Source organism: Rhipicephalus microplus, chromosome 1 (assembly GCF_043290135.1).
Source record: "Rhipicephalus microplus isolate Deutch F79 chromosome 1, USDA_Rmic, whole genome shotgun sequence".
Classification (NCBI taxonomy): Eukaryota; Metazoa; Arthropoda; class Arachnida; order Ixodida; family Ixodidae; genus Rhipicephalus; species Rhipicephalus microplus.
The window spans coordinates 205,409,913-205,429,133 of record NC_134700.1 but is presented as its reverse complement, the minus strand read 5'-3'; the positions used below and the strand labels follow the sequence as shown (position 1 = coordinate 205,429,133).

General features: G+C 46.3%; 1 protein-coding gene across 1 annotated transcript; it reads left to right on the top strand.

Moving 5' to 3' along the window:
• The first annotated feature begins 13,342 nt into the window (after window positions 1-13,342).
• LOC119187809 (piggyBac transposable element-derived protein 3) lies at window positions 13,343-16,430 on the top strand. The gene is made up of 3 exons (XM_075868019.1): window positions 13,343-13,541; window positions 14,562-14,701; window positions 14,790-16,430. Exons 1-3 carry the CDS (start codon window positions 13,343-13,345, stop codon window positions 16,428-16,430), a joined length of 1,980 nt encoding a protein of 659 aa, XP_075724134.1.
• Window positions 16,431-19,221: the final 2,791 nt, after the last annotated feature.

Sequence of the window (19,221 nt, the reverse complement as noted above, 5' to 3'; positions counted from 1 at the left end):
AACGATACGATTTCAAAAAAGCGTTCTTATGCCCGAGATACTTCATCTTGTACACCTAGTACCATTCACTAGCTCACAGTGGCATGACACCTTAGTGAAAATATTCAGCCCCGAGGAAACAAATAAAGGGGCAAAGAGGTGGAGAGATACATAGAATGGTACGCTCGCCGATGATAATCACGTGTAGGGTTGTACTTATCAAAAGCACGATATGATTTTGAGGAATACTGTAGTTGCAGGGCTCATGAAACTTCGATCATCTGGTGTTCTTTAACCTACACTCACATACACAGCACACATTTCACACTCATCGGAATGCGACCATACCAGCCGGGATTGCATCCGCGACCTACCAGCTCGCACGCAGCCCAGTAGCCTAGGTAACCTTTGTACCCCCAAGGCGGACACGCGCGCACTTGCAGCAACACATGAGTCATACAAGCGGTCACAGGGACCTGTTGACAATGGGTAAACTAGCTTCACAAGAATTCAATGCTATCAGTGCTATCGATGCACAAGTATAGAAATGAAAGATGGCAGTGGTGTGATTTTATATCGTATTTTTCAGTATCCAGACCAATAAATTTGCAGCAAAATGATTCTGCGTCAAACACGCTTGCTTTTTTTTTAATTTGGGAATAAGATTTTCCTGATTGATACACTTTTCATGTCCATATTCGAAGCTATAGACTACACTCCGCGCCACACGGAACGAATAACGTGGTCGGTGCTCGGTCACATGACACTCAGTAGACGGACCTGCATTGTATTGTGTTTCCTTGAATGCGCATTAAGTGTACCTCGTGCTAACGCTACTGCGTATACGTGTGGCACTCCGGCACAGGTATTGAAGTGCCGACACTGTGTTGTCTCATCCTCCGAAACGTCACCAAGCAAAGAGCCTTCTGCAGCAGGAAGCTCTGTTCTGTACTTGTTGGCTTCGAACTATATCCGCCGTGATGGTAGACGGCTTAGGGTACTTGGCTGCTTGCTTGAACGTCGTGGGTTTGGTATCTGCAGCGACAGTGATCGTATTTCGATGGAGGTGAAGTGTGACCGTCGCTGCCTTCCGTGTACTGTGCGATTCCAATGCACGCTGAAGAACACCAGATGGTAGACAATACAGAAGGAGGCCTCCAACAAGTGTGCCTCGTAATGATATGCTTTTTTGTGTACCTGAAGCCCCGGACATTGTTATTAATAGCACGTGACCGCGTGTTTTGAGGTGATGCTTCGGTAATTACCACGCGTCGCGAAATTGTGGTGCGTAGAAGGATAGAAAATTAGCGCATGTCGAAACGGATGAGCGTCTTATTAGACGTAATTACCGGTGTGCAGCATTGCACGGGGTCAGGCTGGCGTCATAGTTTATCCAAAAGTTCACGATGAAAATCGGTGACGTCCCTATCGCTCTTCGTCATGCGAGGTTGCGTGCGAGAGATTGCTCACCAAGTTACGCGCAGAAAACTTGAGAAACCTGACACAACGCACGGCGAGAATCATATGCAAGCTCGCATCATTGTTTCGTGAAACGAAGATGAATGTCCGTAACTATGGTTCTGGTGTGAGCCGAGAAGCGGAAGTAAAGACGATATAATTTTTCTTGCAGCTGACAGGAACGATATTGATGAACACGCTCCAGAAGTGAAGCGGGCAGCCTATACGTAGCACTGTGCATTACGGATGGTCTCCCATTAACAATTCAGCCTGGATTCACTCTTGTTTAGTCAATGCTGAACTCTTTCAATCTAACAATACGTGACGTGTAGTAAGTACTGAATGAAGCTAGAGATTTGTAATGCAGTGTGAAAGTTCGTGTTTTGTGATCAGCTTACAGCATGTAATCGATATTGGATTGGATAATAGATTGTACTGGCAGCCTGCAATACTGGTCATTGCTGATTCTGTGAAACTCGATCACGTTGTCTATGGGAAGATACATCTTGCCGCACGTTTCCAAAAGTGCTGGTTTAGCCTAAATGTAGTACTATTGGCGGAATATAGGGTTAGTATTAGCGGCAACCCTGGCACGTGGATGTTCTTTGATTTCCTTGCATCATGGTGCGTATGAAAGGTGATAAGAAGCTGTGGTAATATAGGAGTTTTCCGGAAGCAATATTCTTTGCGGATACATGTTATATACAGGGCAACCATGCATATCGTTCTCTTCCGAGGTAGCTCCAAAATCATGTCCTATACCTCAAGGAACGCGTGTATTTTCATTATGCTTTCTCTTTTGTTTCCCTTGCTTTGAAGTTTGGCAAAAAAACTCATCAAATCAAGAAAAGCATGAGTGAAGTTGCCAGGAAGTAAGAAGAGAAGCCAAGGAGCGGGTGACAACATCCAGGAATGACGCCGAATGGTGTCGCCACTCCATTCAATTCAGGCGAAGTGGGAACTCCGGATATTTGACAGAGCAGCTCGGTCCGTTGGAAGCGGTGCATTTTCGCTGTCTTTTCGTTTTTTTTTTCACGTCAGGAAATTCAAATCACTTTCATCAACTGTACGTCCCTGACTTCCGTTTTTTTTTTCAGAGCCTTTTTGACAGACACGCCGCTTTAAGTGGGAGAGCAAAATGATTTTGAAAGAACGAAAGTATAAAATTAAGGAAGGTCAAATACCGGAAGTGCTAGAGTTAAAGCTACGAGCACAACATCAACCCGCCTTTTCGCAAAACCCGTTCTTGCACCCCTTTTTTTTTTTGTAAAAAAAAAAGCAAGCGCAAGGGCGCAGGGAAAAGCTGTGAAATGCAAATGTGAAAGAAATAAAGAAATTGCTGCCGGAAGAGCTGCATGCAAGTGAACGTGGCAAAACATCTTTGCTTTTCCGACTGAGCTTAGAAGTTGTCGCGTTCAAACACTTGTATTTTTTCGCAGCTTCCTCATTATACTCACGCGAGCAGTTTCGACTCTTTCCTCCCACTTTTAACTTTCTTCTTTCCCGCGAGTTGTTTTCGTTATGGGAAGTGGCACCACGAACGTTCTATGAGTGCGAAAAAAAAACCTCCCAGCAGTGTTCGACTGGCAGGTGGATAGAAGCGAGGTCCGTGAAACTGGTTGCGTATTCCAGCCGGACGTGCGTTAGAGCCGTCTCCAGGCTGAAACAAAGGAGCAAAACGAAAAAAAAACGATGTTTTTTTTTCTTTAGTGGCCCGAACAATGAATGAGGCTCTTGTTTCTCTTTCAAGCACTGCTGGCGCGCTTTGGCTGCGACAATCTCGAAAGCCATGTCACGACCCTAACTATCACTACAGTGAGGACCTGGGAGTTTCAGCTTTCGGTGCAGTGGGATGCAGAATGCCTTATCGCGTAGAGTTTCAAAAAAACAAAAACAAAAAATACTTGAGGGGACTCTGGTGCTGCGATTGTTCAACGACCTTGGGAATGATGGGGAGTACATGCATTTGCTTACTCTGCGTACTACTTGCGGGTGGTGAATCGCACTTGTGGCTTCGTTTATTGCTCTGTTCCGGTTTTTTTTTTTTTGAAGGAAAGAACGAACCCTTTTGAACTTCGTGACCCGATTCGTAATAGTGAGCCTAAAAGAACAAGGCGCAGCTATACCACTGAACATTTGCTGACGTTTGTTTCGTGAAAAAACAGTTCCAAGCCACACGAACACACACAGAGCCAGAAGTACGAAGATTAAACAAATCCGCGTACTACCCATCATTCCCCTGCTCGCTGAAGCGCCGTGCGGAACACTAGCGTCAGAGTTCCTTCCAGTGTATATTTATGAAACTCTATGCCTTATCGAGCTATGAACCCTGCTTCTCGCGTTTCTGAACAGCTGTTGTGGTAGCCTCATACAACGTGGTGCCAGTTATCCTATTACCACGGAATGCTAACCTTCGCTTTTCACTGCTCAAGGGAACACGCTTTGAATGAGTACATATTAAGTACCAGTGTTCTAGTCTTGCTGATCCCATCTTTGCACGGTATTCAGCATACGTTGTGGCTTTGTGTATTTTAACAATTTCAGCTACCACCATAGCGAATCAGGGCGTTTGGCGCTCATATGCAGATTGGAAAGGTACCACTTGGCGTCACACAGGTGAATCCACGTACAAATGGTGCTATAGCTGCCAAGCATCATAAGAAATTGTGCAAGTTTTTATGCACTGTACTATAAACAGTCAACCATAGTTCGTTTCACAAGTTCCCTTCAGCACCGTGGATGCTATACAGTGCTCCTAAGCCAGTAAGAAGAGTGACGAGCTCCTCCCCATGTATTCATCCACGCCATGTTGTCTGCTCACCGTCTTCACCGTGTCTGTTCACGGGATTGTCTATACACTCTCATTGCAGAGAATATGACTGGTTTATTAACTTGAAAATACCTTAAAACAGTGAAACAAGCAACTGCACCAGAAACCTGAACAGCGGCTTTTTTTTTTTTTTTGCTGTGCTAGAGATCACTAAACGCTCATGCCGGTGGATAAATTCATTTTGTGACTGCTAGGGGCGAAGCTCGTTAACCCGTGTGCTTGCCCATTCTAGCTCGTCGTGGTTCGTGACCACCTAGTTCGATGACTCATTGAGCACATGCGGACGGTTGGACGGACAGACAGACAGACGTACAGACGGACAGACGTACAGACGGACGGACGGATGGACAAACGAATGGACGATTCATGGTTTACAAGTAAAACCCTCCGACGCTTCACCCCACTCATCATCATTCACTCCGGGGATATGCTCTGATTTTTTAAAGACGGTGCTCTTTTTTGGGGACCTTCGACGCAAAAATTTTGGTCTGTCTGTTTGTCCGTCCTTAACGGTACCCCAAACGACACCGAACAATACCCCAAACGGTGGATCCCCAACCGCAGCGCTTACCAATATTGCTCAAGAACTTGGGTTCATACCTATGCGATTGTCAATTAAAAAGCTCTTATTGCGCATATATGAGGTTCCATAAGAACATGTCAATATTCTGTATGTGTGTCTTCATACTAGAAAAGGCATACATAAGTAATCCTAAAGACCATAGCGTTTATCACACTGCGCTGATAAGTGCAACGCTTGCACGAAAAGGCAAGTGTTTCCAATCCTTTGCTAAGACGACACGGTGGCGGCACCTACCCGTCGCCTTGCGTTCGACACCTTCTCGCCCCCAAGACGAGCGCGCACGCAACGCGCTTAGTTTTCCATGATAACTGCCAGATAGCGCTCATGTCTCAGCTGTCACGTGACTCGATGCGCTCGTCCGCCTCCGCTGCACGCTCGAGGCGCTCTGACACAGTGCCTCCAGAATACCATTCCCTAATTTTCTTGCGCATAACATTAAATAAATGTTTTTTCACTCTCTCCAGACGCAAGACTATGGTCTTTTGACGACATTTGCTGTGTAACATGCAGACATGGGGCCAATTTCTGTTTCTTTGACGCTGTTCGTGACTCTCACAAGACTGCTTCTCCGTCGACGTGTTCTTTCCCGTCCCCCGCTGCAACGATTTTTTCTTTTTTTTTTGTTTCCACCGAAGCAGAATACAACGCTCATGAAACACTGCCAGGTTGCATGCCCGTTGGAGATCAAGCGTTCTTGGTCTGGCAACTTAGCCCAAGCACCGCATCTTGGCGTTATGCTTAGCAGGTGTGGCCAAACAAGTGGCATATCTCGTAAATAACGACAGAATGTACCTGATGCTTCATTCTCAGAGTAAGATGAAATAAATCGATGGCTGATTTTCCCGTTTATTTGTCGTGAGCGCAGTGTTGCAAAGAGCATGTTCGGGTCGAAGCGGGTGCTGCCATGTAGACTTGTAAAAGCAGTAACCAGCCGTAACCGCTGCAAGTAATTTAAAAACGCGAGAATTAATTTAAATGAGAATAATAAATGCATCGCGTATCAATGTGTGTAACACCCACGAAACAAACGGTAATTTTAGTCAACCATAAGACACTTAGTATACCCTGGACTATGTTTTGCTGCGCAAGCGTCTGGCTTTCTCACACCCCGTATCTTCGGTAGTGCTGAACCACAGCGGCGAAACGGGGTATATACTTCTGTGCACACATGGTTAGCATTAGCAGTTTTGTGCCCTATCATCCTCTTTCTATTTGTCATTACCGTATTTTTCATTCCTCTATATATTTATTGCAAGTTTGTAGGAAATTTTATGCCATTTTGCAGCCATTTACCATTTCTTTTGTCATTGATTGTTCATCATCAGCAACTTAAAGATTGCAGTCATGCCACTGTAGACCTGGCTCGGTACTTGTTCGAGCAAACAGTATCACAGCAAATGATCGCATAGTACGTTGCCTTAGCAGAAATTTATTTGATGGACGTGCCACAGTGACAAGAAAAAAAATTAATCTGGGCAACTAACAGAGAAGCGAAATAATGGGTGACGCTGCTTTTTAGCATCGCACACATTCGATTTCGGGGTTTCTTTGATGCTTTGTGTACGAGGGCAAGCAAAAAATTACCTACGCTTTTCATACGAGTGTTTATTTACGTGAAGTTATGGTTAGATTACGCACATCATTATTCAATGTAATCTTCTACCTTATCAAGGCGCCTGGCCCGAAAATCAAAGGACTTACGTATTTTTTTATAATAAAAAGTTTCGATTGGTTGTGAAGCCACTTTCCCATCGCATTTGTGCGTCTAAATCTAAATCTACGACAACTCAAGGCATGAGTTGCCGAATTAAGCGAAAGTCCCATGGAGTTAGGTCTGGGCTGTAGGGAGGGTATTCGAATCACTCAAGTTTCATCTTGTGGATGCCTTTGATAGAGTGGTTAGCTATGTGTGGCTGTGCACTTTCGTTCAACAAACAAACAAAAAAAGCTTTCTTTGAGAACAAACCTTGGCGTTTGTAACGAATGACTTGTTAGGAATTACTTTCTCTTCTCTTTCATCTCTCTCTCTCTCTCTCTCATCTTTATACCCCTTCTCATTCCCCCAACGTAGGGTAGCAAACCGGGCATGTGCCTGTTTAACCTCCCTGCCTTCTCTCTTCTATTCTTGTCCTCCCCGCGAATACTCGACCCCCCAAAACGCAGTTTTACGGGATAGCGCACTTTTTTTCATACTTCGAGGATAGTCTGCGGTGAATGTCTGGACCTTTGACAACCTCTGACTAGAGCAAACGCCTCAGTGCTCGTTGTTCCTCTTTGGTGCAAACATCGAGCCGCCAGGTTATTCAGCAACAAAAGAAAAGAAAATGAAGGAATTAGGATTATACTGCTACAGCATTACCAGAACAGCAATAAAATATGCGAACACAGAACACAAACTGCGTAAAGTAAGAAAAGTTATTGCAACTGTGTGGCTGATTTCTTACTTGCCCTCGCACTATTTTCGTACATCACCAGCACGCGCTGTTTTCAGAAGGCAGTTTTAGCTTAATGTTTTCTGCGCACGAGCCATGGCGCACAATTGGCTGAGATACAAAAACAATCACTTTCGTCTTCGAGTACTCCTAGGCGAGTGCGCAAATGACACAGGGATTCTTTAGGCATTTAGTGACGGCTGATGACACCTCACTGTCCTCGTGCCCAGGAGCAAGTCCGAAGTGTGACACGTTGAGAGATTGTGTTATCTCTTGCTGATAAGTAATTGGCGTAAGAAGAGAATACGTATTGCACACAATCTTTGCAAAAGTGGGCCTCAATGTTCGGATATCTCCGGCCTCAAAGTTCGGCCTGAGTATTTTAGGTTGTCGAAAATAATACACAAAAGACTACAGATTTCTCGTCTTGTACCATATATCACCGTTTCAGGAAATGATTTCGGGAAATGAAGCTCAAGTGCGACGCATAAAGTAGTGCACATGTAGATAACACAGCAAAAGTAGGCTTGCGGTATCGCTTTCACTTCGAAGCACCATCTGCAGGCCGCTACATCTGCGTCCCACGTGCTTCTAAATGGAGCCGGGGAGCGTAATAGGTTCTAGAATTGCCTACTTCTTTTCTCTCCACCCATTTCTTTGACACTGCAGTTCAGTGAACAGCTTTTTTTTCCGAACTCGAAGGAAATAAGCATTCGGTGCGCCCCAAAACTGCCACTTCCTACCTTGCGACAGCTGTGGTACCTCTTCATCTACTACCTATACATTCATCGTTACGCTGTCTTCACATACCTAGTACACTCATCATCAACGTTGCCGGAATTCGTCGTCGTATACAGTGGTCGTTTGACTACTTCCGCTAAAGTATCGAACCCTATACACATATTTGTCCATCTTATTCATATGCTCTTGGGCAGGATAGATAATGGTCCGTGTCACAGGCGGAGCGCAACTCATAAGGAACGCGAAAGATTCGAATGGTTTCTTCAAAAGAAGCTTATAGTAAAATTTGTGGCTAACTGTTCCAAAAGACATGAATTTAAAGGAAGACAGCACGACGTGAGCGCTGTTGACCATAAACGTGATTCAACTCGCCCAGTTTTTTATACCAATGCCATTGAATGCATCGAGGCAGTTTTGGAATCCTGCAGAGCAATGCAGAACGGAAAGCTTGTGTGGTTAGAGTTGGTAAAGAGCTATGTACCTGCGCTGCAACAGGATGCGTGCAGGAATCGGCATAGCCCCACAGAGGTGCAGCTTTTCTAAAAGCCAGCGCAATCTTGTCCACGGAGAAAGGAAAACTGCAGAGAGAGAGAGGGGGGGGGACTACAAAAACTGAAAACACTGTGTCCTATTGCATTGCGAGAAGTGTGCTGGAAGTTGCGTTAAACTTATGAAAGAAACAAAACAGCCGACATGCCGCGGCCGCAGATATGTAAACCCGGCGTTAATTTAGCGCACATTCTGCGAATAGTATGCGGTGAGATGCTGTAAGTGCAAATTTTTCTGGCTGTACATGCGCAGCAGACCCGAGCAGTGATTGCTGAAATTTTTCGAGAAGCTTTGTTGTGAACGGTCCATAAAGTACCGCTATGTGCCATAATGAAAAAATTGGCCCCGTATGAGCATGTTAATCTGCAAATATCGTCGAAAGACGATAGTCTTGCGTGTGGAGAGAGTGAACAACTTATTTGATGTTCTGCGCAAGAAAATTGGTGAATATTATTCTGGAGGCGCTGTGTTAGAGTACCTCGAGCGTGCAGCGGAGGTGAACGAGCGCATCAAGTCACGTCACGTGTGAGGCACGAGCAGCATTGGGCAGTTTTTTTAGAAAACGAAGCGCATGGTTTTGAGACGGGTGTGCGCGCCCGTCTCAGAGGTGAAAAGATGTAAAACGCAAGGTGTCGGGTAGGTGCCACCACCGTCTCGTCTTAGCAAGGCGTTGGAAACACTCACCTTTTCGTGCAAGCGTTGCATGGTCCGCGCAGCCTGATAAGCGCTATGGTCCTTAAAATTACTTATGTATGCCTTTTCTTGAAGAGATGCACATGCAGAATATATACGTGTTGTTATGGTGCCCCAGACATGTGCAATAATTGCTCATTATTTGAAAATCGCCTAAGTATGAATGCTATACCTTGAGCAACATTGGTGGGCGCTGCTGACGGGGTCGGCCGTTTCAAGTACCCAGTGCCTTTAATCGTGGACAAACAGACGAACGCGCAGACAGACAGACCAAAGTTTTTGCGTCGAAGGTACCCAAGAAAGACTATCGTCTTTAAACACCCAGTGCTTGCCGCATCGTATTGGACGTCACCTGGCAGAGATTAATGCGTTTAGCGGACTGACACCATACGTTTGCTGAGATCGCCCGCAAGGTGAAAGCCATAGCAGTGCGCGCTCCCCTGCTAGTGCTGGGTGACTTCAACGCCAGTCATTCGGATTGGGGTTACGTCATCGAAGATGCGAAGGGGCGCAAGTTACACAACCTAATAACCATAGAAGAACTCACGACACTGACGGACGAGGACTATGCCACATGGATCGGCAATAGGGTATCACGAGACACATGCCCAGACCTTAAGATGGCTCTCAATTCTCCGCAACCAAAACGGCTAAACTCCCAAGAAGAACTGGGAAGCGATCATTATCTCATCCATACCACTATAACATATGGTCGTCATAAAGCACGTCATAAATCAGTCCAACTGGTAGAATAACACGCTTTTCGCAAAACGGAAAACTTACCATTTCACCAGCCACCCGATTCCTATGGCTAATAGTCACGAACACTTATTCAGCTGAGAAAGGAAATGACCAGAGAAATCAAAACCAACCGGAAAACACCAGGAATAGATCAGCACCTGCTGCACCTCCGGTATGCAAGACGTCAGCTGAGCAGACGATGGAAGCACCAGTAGATTAACCGCCAGCTCAAACTTCTCATCGTGGAAGTTACAGCACAAGCAGAGAATTATGCAACCAAACTTGCAAAAAAATCATTGGTTCGTGAATTGTGACGCACTCACGGGTACACAACACACTAAATCAGCCTGGTACTTAATCCGGCATCTTATAGACCCAGAACAGTCCTGTAGAACCACCCATCAAAACCTTCAGTGGGCTATCCATGATAATGTGAGAGATACTGCTCAACTATTTCGAGATCTATAGGACAAATACATCAATACCTCCATGAGTGCTGACCACGTCCCCGATTACAGCGGAATCGCAAATCCTGAAACGGATCGAGATTTCACGGCGTCGGAGATTAGAGAGGCAATTGGCATGATGCGTCGTGGAACGGCCCAAGGTCCTGACCAATTTACTACTACTTTGATGACCAGCTTAAGTGACGACTTGCTCAATATATTGTCACGAGGTTGTGATACACGCAGCACTTGAGAGGAAGCACGCAGGAGTCAGGGCGGTGTCAGGCGAACTGTTTATTGGGCGAACTTGTGCCCAGCAAAACAGGGCCAAACACAACTCACAGCAACAGCGGCGTGAACAGTCGTCGGCCGACGGAAAAAAAAAAAAGACCCCCAGTGGCGCACTGCGCCGGCTTTTTATACACGCGTCGTAACGCGTTCCAAAGTGGCATACAAGATAAACGCGGCCTGCGTTGCGCTTAACAGAAAGTGATAGCGTCTTCCTTCGTAAACCAAAAGAACCGCACGTGTCAATATTTACTGGTTTGATTAATAAGTACTGGGTCGGTGGTATACTTCCCCAGGAATAGAAATCGGCCGAAATTACCTTTATTCCGAAACACGGAGAGACGATCAACATAGACAACCTTCATCCCATTTCCTTAACTTAACCTCCTGTGCCGGCATGGTAATGGAGAAGGCACGGTACATTCGGCTCACTGAATACATGGAGGCTAAGGATCTTTTCTCATATACCATGTTTGGTTTGAGAGCACATTTATCGGCACAGGATGTTTTATTTTACTTAAAGCACGACATGATCAATCGCCCCACGTAACAGGAACACGCCATTCTGGTGATCGACTTTGAAAAAGCCTTTGATAATGCTCAGCACTCGGCTATCCTGGCTAACCTGGCTAAAATAGCAAGCGGTCAGTGCGCTTACAATTACGTGCGCAACTTCCTGCACAACCGTCAACTCACCATACGAGCAGGCGACGCTAATTCAGCCCCCGTCACAATGGGAGACTCCGGAACACCGCAACCGGACGTAATCTCACCATTATTATTCAACATCGCATTGCTGGATCTTCCTAAAGCACTCAGCGATATACCCGGAATCAAGCACGCAATATATGCTGACGACGTTACCATTTGGACGAACACCGTCAGCATGGGAGAGATGGAAGAAGCGCCTCAACCGGCCGCGGATATTGTGGAACGCATCGGTCGAACATGCGGACTTCACCACTCCCACACCAAATCAGAATTGCTGGTATTCAAATAACGTGGCAATTGCATTCCTTTGAACTTCCAACTTGATCAATTCCCAGTCAAGGAAGTGAAAACCATCTGTGTCCTCGGAGCGCACATTAATAATCAGGGCAACAACAACGTAGCAATCGAAAAGTTACGTCAACCTGCACAAGTATCTCACGAATGATATCTAGAAATGCCACTCGACACCGAGGCATGAAGGAAGCGCACACAATGTGTCTTGTACAAGCCTTTGTGATCAGTCGCTTCACATACAGCGTTCCGTACCTGCATATCCTGAAAAAAAGATCAAAACAAATTAGACCGTCTACTAGGACTTTCACATCGGAAAGCATTCAATCTACCCCCATGGTTCATGAACGACAGATTACTTATTATTATTATTATTATTATTATTATTATTATTATTATTATTATTATTATTATTATTATTATTATTATTATTATTATTATTATTATTATTGTTATTATTATTATTATTATTTATTTTTATAATTATTATTGTTAGTATTATTTGATTTGCATACACAAATACACAAGGACACAGAGGAAAGAGGGAGAAAGCAAGCTGGCAACTGCCACTTTGAGGGGCACAACCCCTGCTCACTCTTTCGGGTGGAGGGAAGAAACTGAGGAAACAAAGATTAGAGGGGAGAAAGAGGAAAGAAGATGAGAAAGGGAAAAAATGACGAAGACTTTGACGAGTATAAGTAAAAACACACAAATAAACATATCTTAAAAAGAAAAAAAAGAAAAAAAAGAGACCGTCTATAAACGAGTGGCCAGGTCTGTTTGGTTCATAAATGCAAGGAGAGCTCGGTGGGCCTGGTTGCGTCAGGAAGCACTACCACTCGGAAAGAGGTCGTCGTCTTGAGTCGCGTACTTGAGTCCCAGGAATTTGTATTCCTTAATCAACAAAGACCACTGCGTAGCAAATGTGGGACAGTGCACTACAGGATGCTCAAGTGTTTCACAGGAGCCACAAGCTGCGTACAACGCGCTGTCCACAGACCCCTTGACGGTGCAATCATTCACGCACCAGCACGGAACCCACTCTTAGTTTGTACAAGAGCGCCCGGGAACTACGAGGCAAGCCACGGCCACGAACATGGGAAGGGAACGATCCATTCACCACACGCTGGTCTGGGTGCTGCTTTAGGAGGTGTCGACGTATAAGCAGACGAGCGTTGTCCATCGTACATAGAATTCCCGGACAGTCACAACCATATCCCACGTGACAGAATGTTGTTAATGGATTCCATGATGCTGCTCAAGATTGGCTGTCGGTCTCCTTGCTGGTAAGTCTGCTAAGGGCACCACGAGAGTCGGTGAGGATGACTACCTTCGATGCTGGTAACCCTTCTTGTACGTACTTAAGGGCGACATCAATCGCTGCTAGCTCGGCCAATTACTTGCGATGGGCATATATAATGCAGCGCCAGAGCACTTCGAAGCTCATCACACAAACCAAGTGATTCGGCTCGCACGTACGAAGACAGGTCGCGCCACGCTAGACGCTCTCGGCATAAATCCACCGATGCAGATCGCTGGTGAACTGTCACTACCACAAGAATGGCAAAAGGAAGTCCACCTTTGGCCCTTGCCACGCACTATGCACCCCGTTCATCACAAAAACAGACGAGCTACCAGAGATAAAGTGTATCACAAATATTCAGATTGTGAAGACGCCTTCTTTGTGGATGCCGCCGCACCACGGCACAACCGTGCCACGGCAGCCGTGGTAAACAGGGAACAGGTCGTGGACTGCACCTCAGCTAGCGGAGTAGACATCACATCCACGGAAGAGGCCGGTATAGCCTTAGACATGCGTAACCCAAAAGCCACCTTTGTCCTCACGGATTCCCAGACGGTGTATTGCAATTTCGCCAGAGGCCAAGTCGGCCGCTTAGCATATTAAATTCGGCAACAGGCTGCGGCCCGTCGTCAAGATGGTAAGTGGATACAACTGCTATGGGTACCAGGGCACACAGGAGCTAGAGGCAATGAACGTGCTCATGCTTCCGCCCGCGATCTCTTACACCGGGCCTCCATTGTTTCATGCCCAGCGCAACTTCTTGCTGACCAGGACGATCCCCAGCCCCTACTTTCATATACTAATATCCTGAAACGCATCACACCAAACTTAGTAGACGCAATCAACCCCGCCCCCCACCCCCTATCCCTACAACGCAGGTCACGTGGCGACGACTACAATCAGCAGCATTTCCAAATCTCTATGTATTGTCAAAGATAGACCCTTCAGTGTACAATACGCAGTGTAAATTCTGTCCCCTGACGGCCACTTTATTTCACAAGGTCTGGGAGTGCCATGATAATCCCAGTATATCCCCTTCAGGCGCAACGTCCACATTTGTGGACGCCAAGTTCACACCTAGGTGTTTCGAAAATAGGCCTTGAATCTCGCGCGCAAACAAGGCTCCCGCAACCTCTGCATCTTGCTGCAAGGACGTGTGGCGCCATCAATTGCACCTGGTTCAAAATGACATCAAAAACAGAAGTCAAAATGGACGCCTCCACTTTCTATGGCGGGACGCGTAAGTGGCTCTGATGTTTTTGTTGCTTACTTCGTACTTTTTTAGCTGGCGTGAAATTTTACATTTGTCAGTAATAACTAAGATATCCCGCATGCCTTTTAACAATATTTTGGCAATAGGAAATCATTTGAAATGACGGAAAGGTTAAGCTAAATTTAGCGTCCACGAACGTGGACGCTGCGCTTCAGTGCCTCCTTTGTTGAAAGGCTGCTATTTCTCTGTGTTTCACTTCCGCCAGCATCAAATGATGTTTACGTTAATAATTTTTGTCACCAGGAGTTCAAGATCATGCATCGAGACGACAAAAAGTCGACGATGAAACAGCAGAAGATGAAACAGCAGAAATAGCCAATGGAGATGTTTCCGATGGAGACTTTTCGGACGACGAAAAGGAGGAAGAGAATGAAGAGAACATAGCAAGTTGGTATTACACTGCCAAACTGTAGTATTTCTTGAAGAAATATCTAAAGGCACATCGTTTCTATGTTTAACTGTTGGTTTCAGCCTGCCAATGGCCAGGTGAGCGCATCGATGTCCTCCTCAGCACAGCCTTCAACATCACAAACCCCAGTCACAAATTTGAAAGAGCCTGCGGCATCCAAGAACTTTGAGATAAAGTGGACAAAGAAAGAGTTTGCCCCAAGGGATGTTGAGTGTGAGTACAATCCGGAAACAGCGTCAGCGCCTGAGCAGCCTCTGGTGTATTTCAGCAAGTATTTCACCGATGACCTTTTGCAAGATTTTGCTGAATTCACGAACAGGTATGTCCTGCAGAGAGACGGCACCGTGTTCGCCACAACAAAAGAGGAGATCAAAGTGTTTTTCGGGATTCTCATGCTAATGGGTGTTCTGAAGTACCCCCGCGTCAGAATGTACTGGCAAGCTGCCACGAGAATTCCCGCAATAGCGGATGTGATGGGTGTGAAGAGGTTCTTCAAAATCAGAGGCGCCCTTCACATAACTGACGCTAATGCAGAACGGGACCCAAACAGCCTCGACAAGTTTTGGAAAGTTAGGCCCTTGTTAGAAGCTCTGAGAGGCCGATGCTTACAGCTTGTTCCCTTGGAAAAAAATAGTATTGATGAGCAGATGGTGCCATTTACGGGGCGTATTGCTGCAAAGCAATTTGTAAAGAGAAAACCAAACCCTGAAGGGGCAAAGGTTTTCATGCGCTGCAGCTTTGATGGGCTAGCACATGACTTTGAGCTTTACCAAGGGAAGGGAACAGGGGTGAGTAAAGAGCATTCTCACCTTGTACTTGGTGGTTCTGTCGTAATGCGCCTTGTTGAACACCTCCCGAAGACGCAGAACATTAAGTGCTACATGGATAACTATTTCACATCAGTGAAACTGCTTCTGGAGTTGAAAGAGATCGGTATTTTGGCTAATGGCACAATTAGAGGAAACCGCTTGGCAAGTTGCGTTCTGAAAACCGACAAAGAAATGAAGAAGGAAGGACGTGGAAGCTACGATGAAAGGGTTTCCATGAACGGCGACGTTGCTCCTGTCCGTTGGCAAGACAATGGCGTGGTCAACATGGCCTCTACTCACCTAGGAGTCGGAAATGTTGGCGCGGTAAGAAGATGGAGCGAAGCTTCAAAGGCCCACGTCGACATTGAATGTCCTGAGGTGATTCTAGACTACAACAAATACATGGGTGGAGTGGACAAACTAGACTACTTCATCATGTCTCTGTACGCAATGAGGACACGAACCAGCAAGTGGCTTGTGAGAGTGATATACCATTTTGCTTCTTTTGCCCTCTGTAACAGTTGGCTAGAGTACATCAGAGATGCCAATGCAGAAGGGTTGCTAAAAAAAGACATAATGGATATGATGGCATTTCAAAGAGATGTCGCAAGTTGCCTGCTGAGCGTCAACAAGCGCCAGAAAAAGCGTGGGCGACCAAGCAGTGAGAACCCCCCGGTGATGAAAAAGAAGGCACCCAATGCGTCACCCCTGCCAGTGAGCACTCTTCGCTATGACGGCATCCAGCACTGGCCACAGCAAATTAACATACCCAACGCACAACGCTGCGGGAGGGAGGGACGCTCATCCAAGAGCCGCGTCCACTGCAGGAAGTGTGACATTTTTCTTTACCTGACATCGCAGACTGACTGCTTCTACCTCTTTCACACTAAATAGACTTTTTCTGGTAACTTCTCCTAACATTACTTTGAAAGAAGATATTTTGAATTTAAATGGAAAGCGTGTTTTCTTCTTTGTCGCCTTTCACTAATATTACTGCTTTGAGGCGCAATGTCCACAAATGTGGACGCTGAGCAAAAATTGAACCAATAAACATATTTTGCATTTGTTTCGTGTTTCTTACTTTAAAAGGCTTAAATATTGAAATTATGAACAAAAAAATTTTTTCACGTTGCCAGATTTAATTCGCGCCTGAAGGGGATATTGGACATTCATAATCCAACATTAGTCGAGTGGGAGGAGACCTTGTCCAGCTCTGACCCAGTGCAGCAGCAAGCCCTGGACAATCGAGCTTGGATGGCGGCAAGAGCCAATGGTCTTCCGGAATAAAAGGTCCAACCACTAACTATAGCTATTATTTTTCACCAATAGATGTTTTATTCTCTCACTCTCTTCACCACAACGGTGAAGCGATGGATGAATGCGATAGTAACGCGTATGAATGTCATGCGTAGAATGGCAACGAGACCGAAACGTGCAGCGCGGTGCTCAAGAAGAAATCACCTGTAAAAAGAGCACACAGACGATGAGCGCGAGCTAACAACGTTCACAGCTGCACATTCAACACACTTCTCAAAGAAAAAGAACGCACAAAACGTATACGCACAAATGTACACAGGATGAGCGCCAACTAGACTCACATTCGATGATTAGCCATACATGAAGAGCACCCTTTTTTCGCAAGCGGAGTGATTGCAGCTAGCGAAGTGACATTCTTGCACCCTGTACCTACAATTCAATCGGTCCGGTGAAAGTGCAAGACACAATTTTCCGCTACCGCGAGACAAGCGCGTGCGCAAGCACATGGGGGAGTTCACGCAAAGTAAGGCAAAGTACACGAGCAGGCTGCTGAGCGTGTCCTTCGTGCCGTCACGCTGCTATTGACCACTGATGTCAGCATATTGCCATCCGTAAAGAGTGTATATATAGCTCACATGTACTATGTCGGAGGACTAGCGCTTTCGTGACTAACCCCCATATACTAAAACGCCCCTTCACTCAACGCTCCACCTTCACTTGTGAAAGCCGATGACAGCGCCATCTTCAGACAAGGCAAGTCACTGCATATCAGCGATAATTTGCCGCTATTCTTGAGTAGCGTCATTTTCAGCCGAGCAGCGGCGCAGGGCTCAACTCTGTCAAGTGAAGAATGAAAGTCGAGTCAAGGAGCGTTTGTGAATACGGGGGTCAGCAGCTAAGAAAGCGCACGATGTGAGGCGAGAAGTCTCCCGTTTGATTCCGCGCCTCGTAAAATATTTTTCAGAGTTATATTTTTCTTGACTATATTGTTACGGATAAGACGCGACGCCGTATTGACGAGCTGTGGATGAGATGTACTTAAAACTAGCAGTAATGGCATGACCGGTTCACCAGCGTGCGAGCGGATACCACCCTTCATCCTCTTCGTCAGGCACACACGCGCATCGTCCCACAAAATGTCAACATACATGTAGCATAATCCCCGGCGGCAGAAGCGCCGTCTTGGCGCATCTAGATGTCAACATCAGCGGGAAAGTGGTATGGCTTCAAGCGTGCCACATGTACGATATCAGTGTTCTGTGAGGCAGTTGAAGGCGATGGGGCAGCAGGGGCAATTTCGTATGTCACAGGAGTAATTTCACGAAGGACTCGATATGGACCTGTGTAGCGGGAAAGAAGTTTTTTCGACAAGCCGACTTGACGGTTCGGGGACCACAGCAGCACGAATGAACCGGGTAAGACGTGCACGTCGCGGTGCCGTTGATCGTACAAACGCCGCTGGTTCTCTTGAGAGGCCAGGAAGCGAGTGCGGGTGATTTTGCGTGCGTGGGCAGCCCGAGTGATAGCGTCAAGGGCATATTCACTGGTCGGTGTTGCTGTAGACGAAATGACTGTATCTAGGGGTAATGTAGGTTCTCGAACGAACAACAGAAAAAATGGGGAGTAAGCGGCAGTGTCATGGCGAGAAGAATTGTAGGCAAATGTGACGTACGGTAACGCAAGATGTCAGTCAATATGGTTGGTAGAAACATAGTTAGCGAGCATGTCTGTAAGAATTCGATTTAGACGCTCCGTGAGTCCATTGGTTAGCGGGTGGTATGACGTAGTCAGCTTGTGTCTCGTTTAACAGGACTGCAAGATGTCTGCTATCACCTTCGACAAAAAGGTGTTGCCACGGTCTGTAAGCAGCTGCCGTGGGGCTCCGTGTTGCAAAATCACGTCCTTGAGGAGGAAGTCGGCGACATCTGTGGCGCAGCTTGTTGGAAGAGCTCGTGTGATGGCGTAACGCGTGGCGTAGTCGGTGGCCACGGCTATGCACTTGTTGCCCGAGGAATACATGGGGAAAGGGCCAAGTAGGTCCAAGCCAACGCTGAAGAATGGTTAGAAAGGAATGTCAAGTGGTTGAAGGCATCCGGCGGGAAGTGTCGAGGGTGTTTTGTGGCGCTGACATTTCTCACAAGCTGCAACGTATCTTCTGACTGAGCGTGCAAGCCCTGGTCAAAAGAAGCGTCGGCGTATCCGGTCGTAAGTGTGTGACACAACAAGGTGACCAGCAGTCGGAAAGTCATGAAGTTCATGTAGAAATGTCGAGCGAAGGTGTTTCGGAATGACAAGCAGCAGGACCGGCCCATCCAGCTCAAAACTTTGGCGGTATAATACACCATCGTGGAGCACGAATGAGCGATGGGACTGATTGAAGGATGGTGATTCGAGGCGCTCAATGATAGCACGCAAGGATGCATCATGG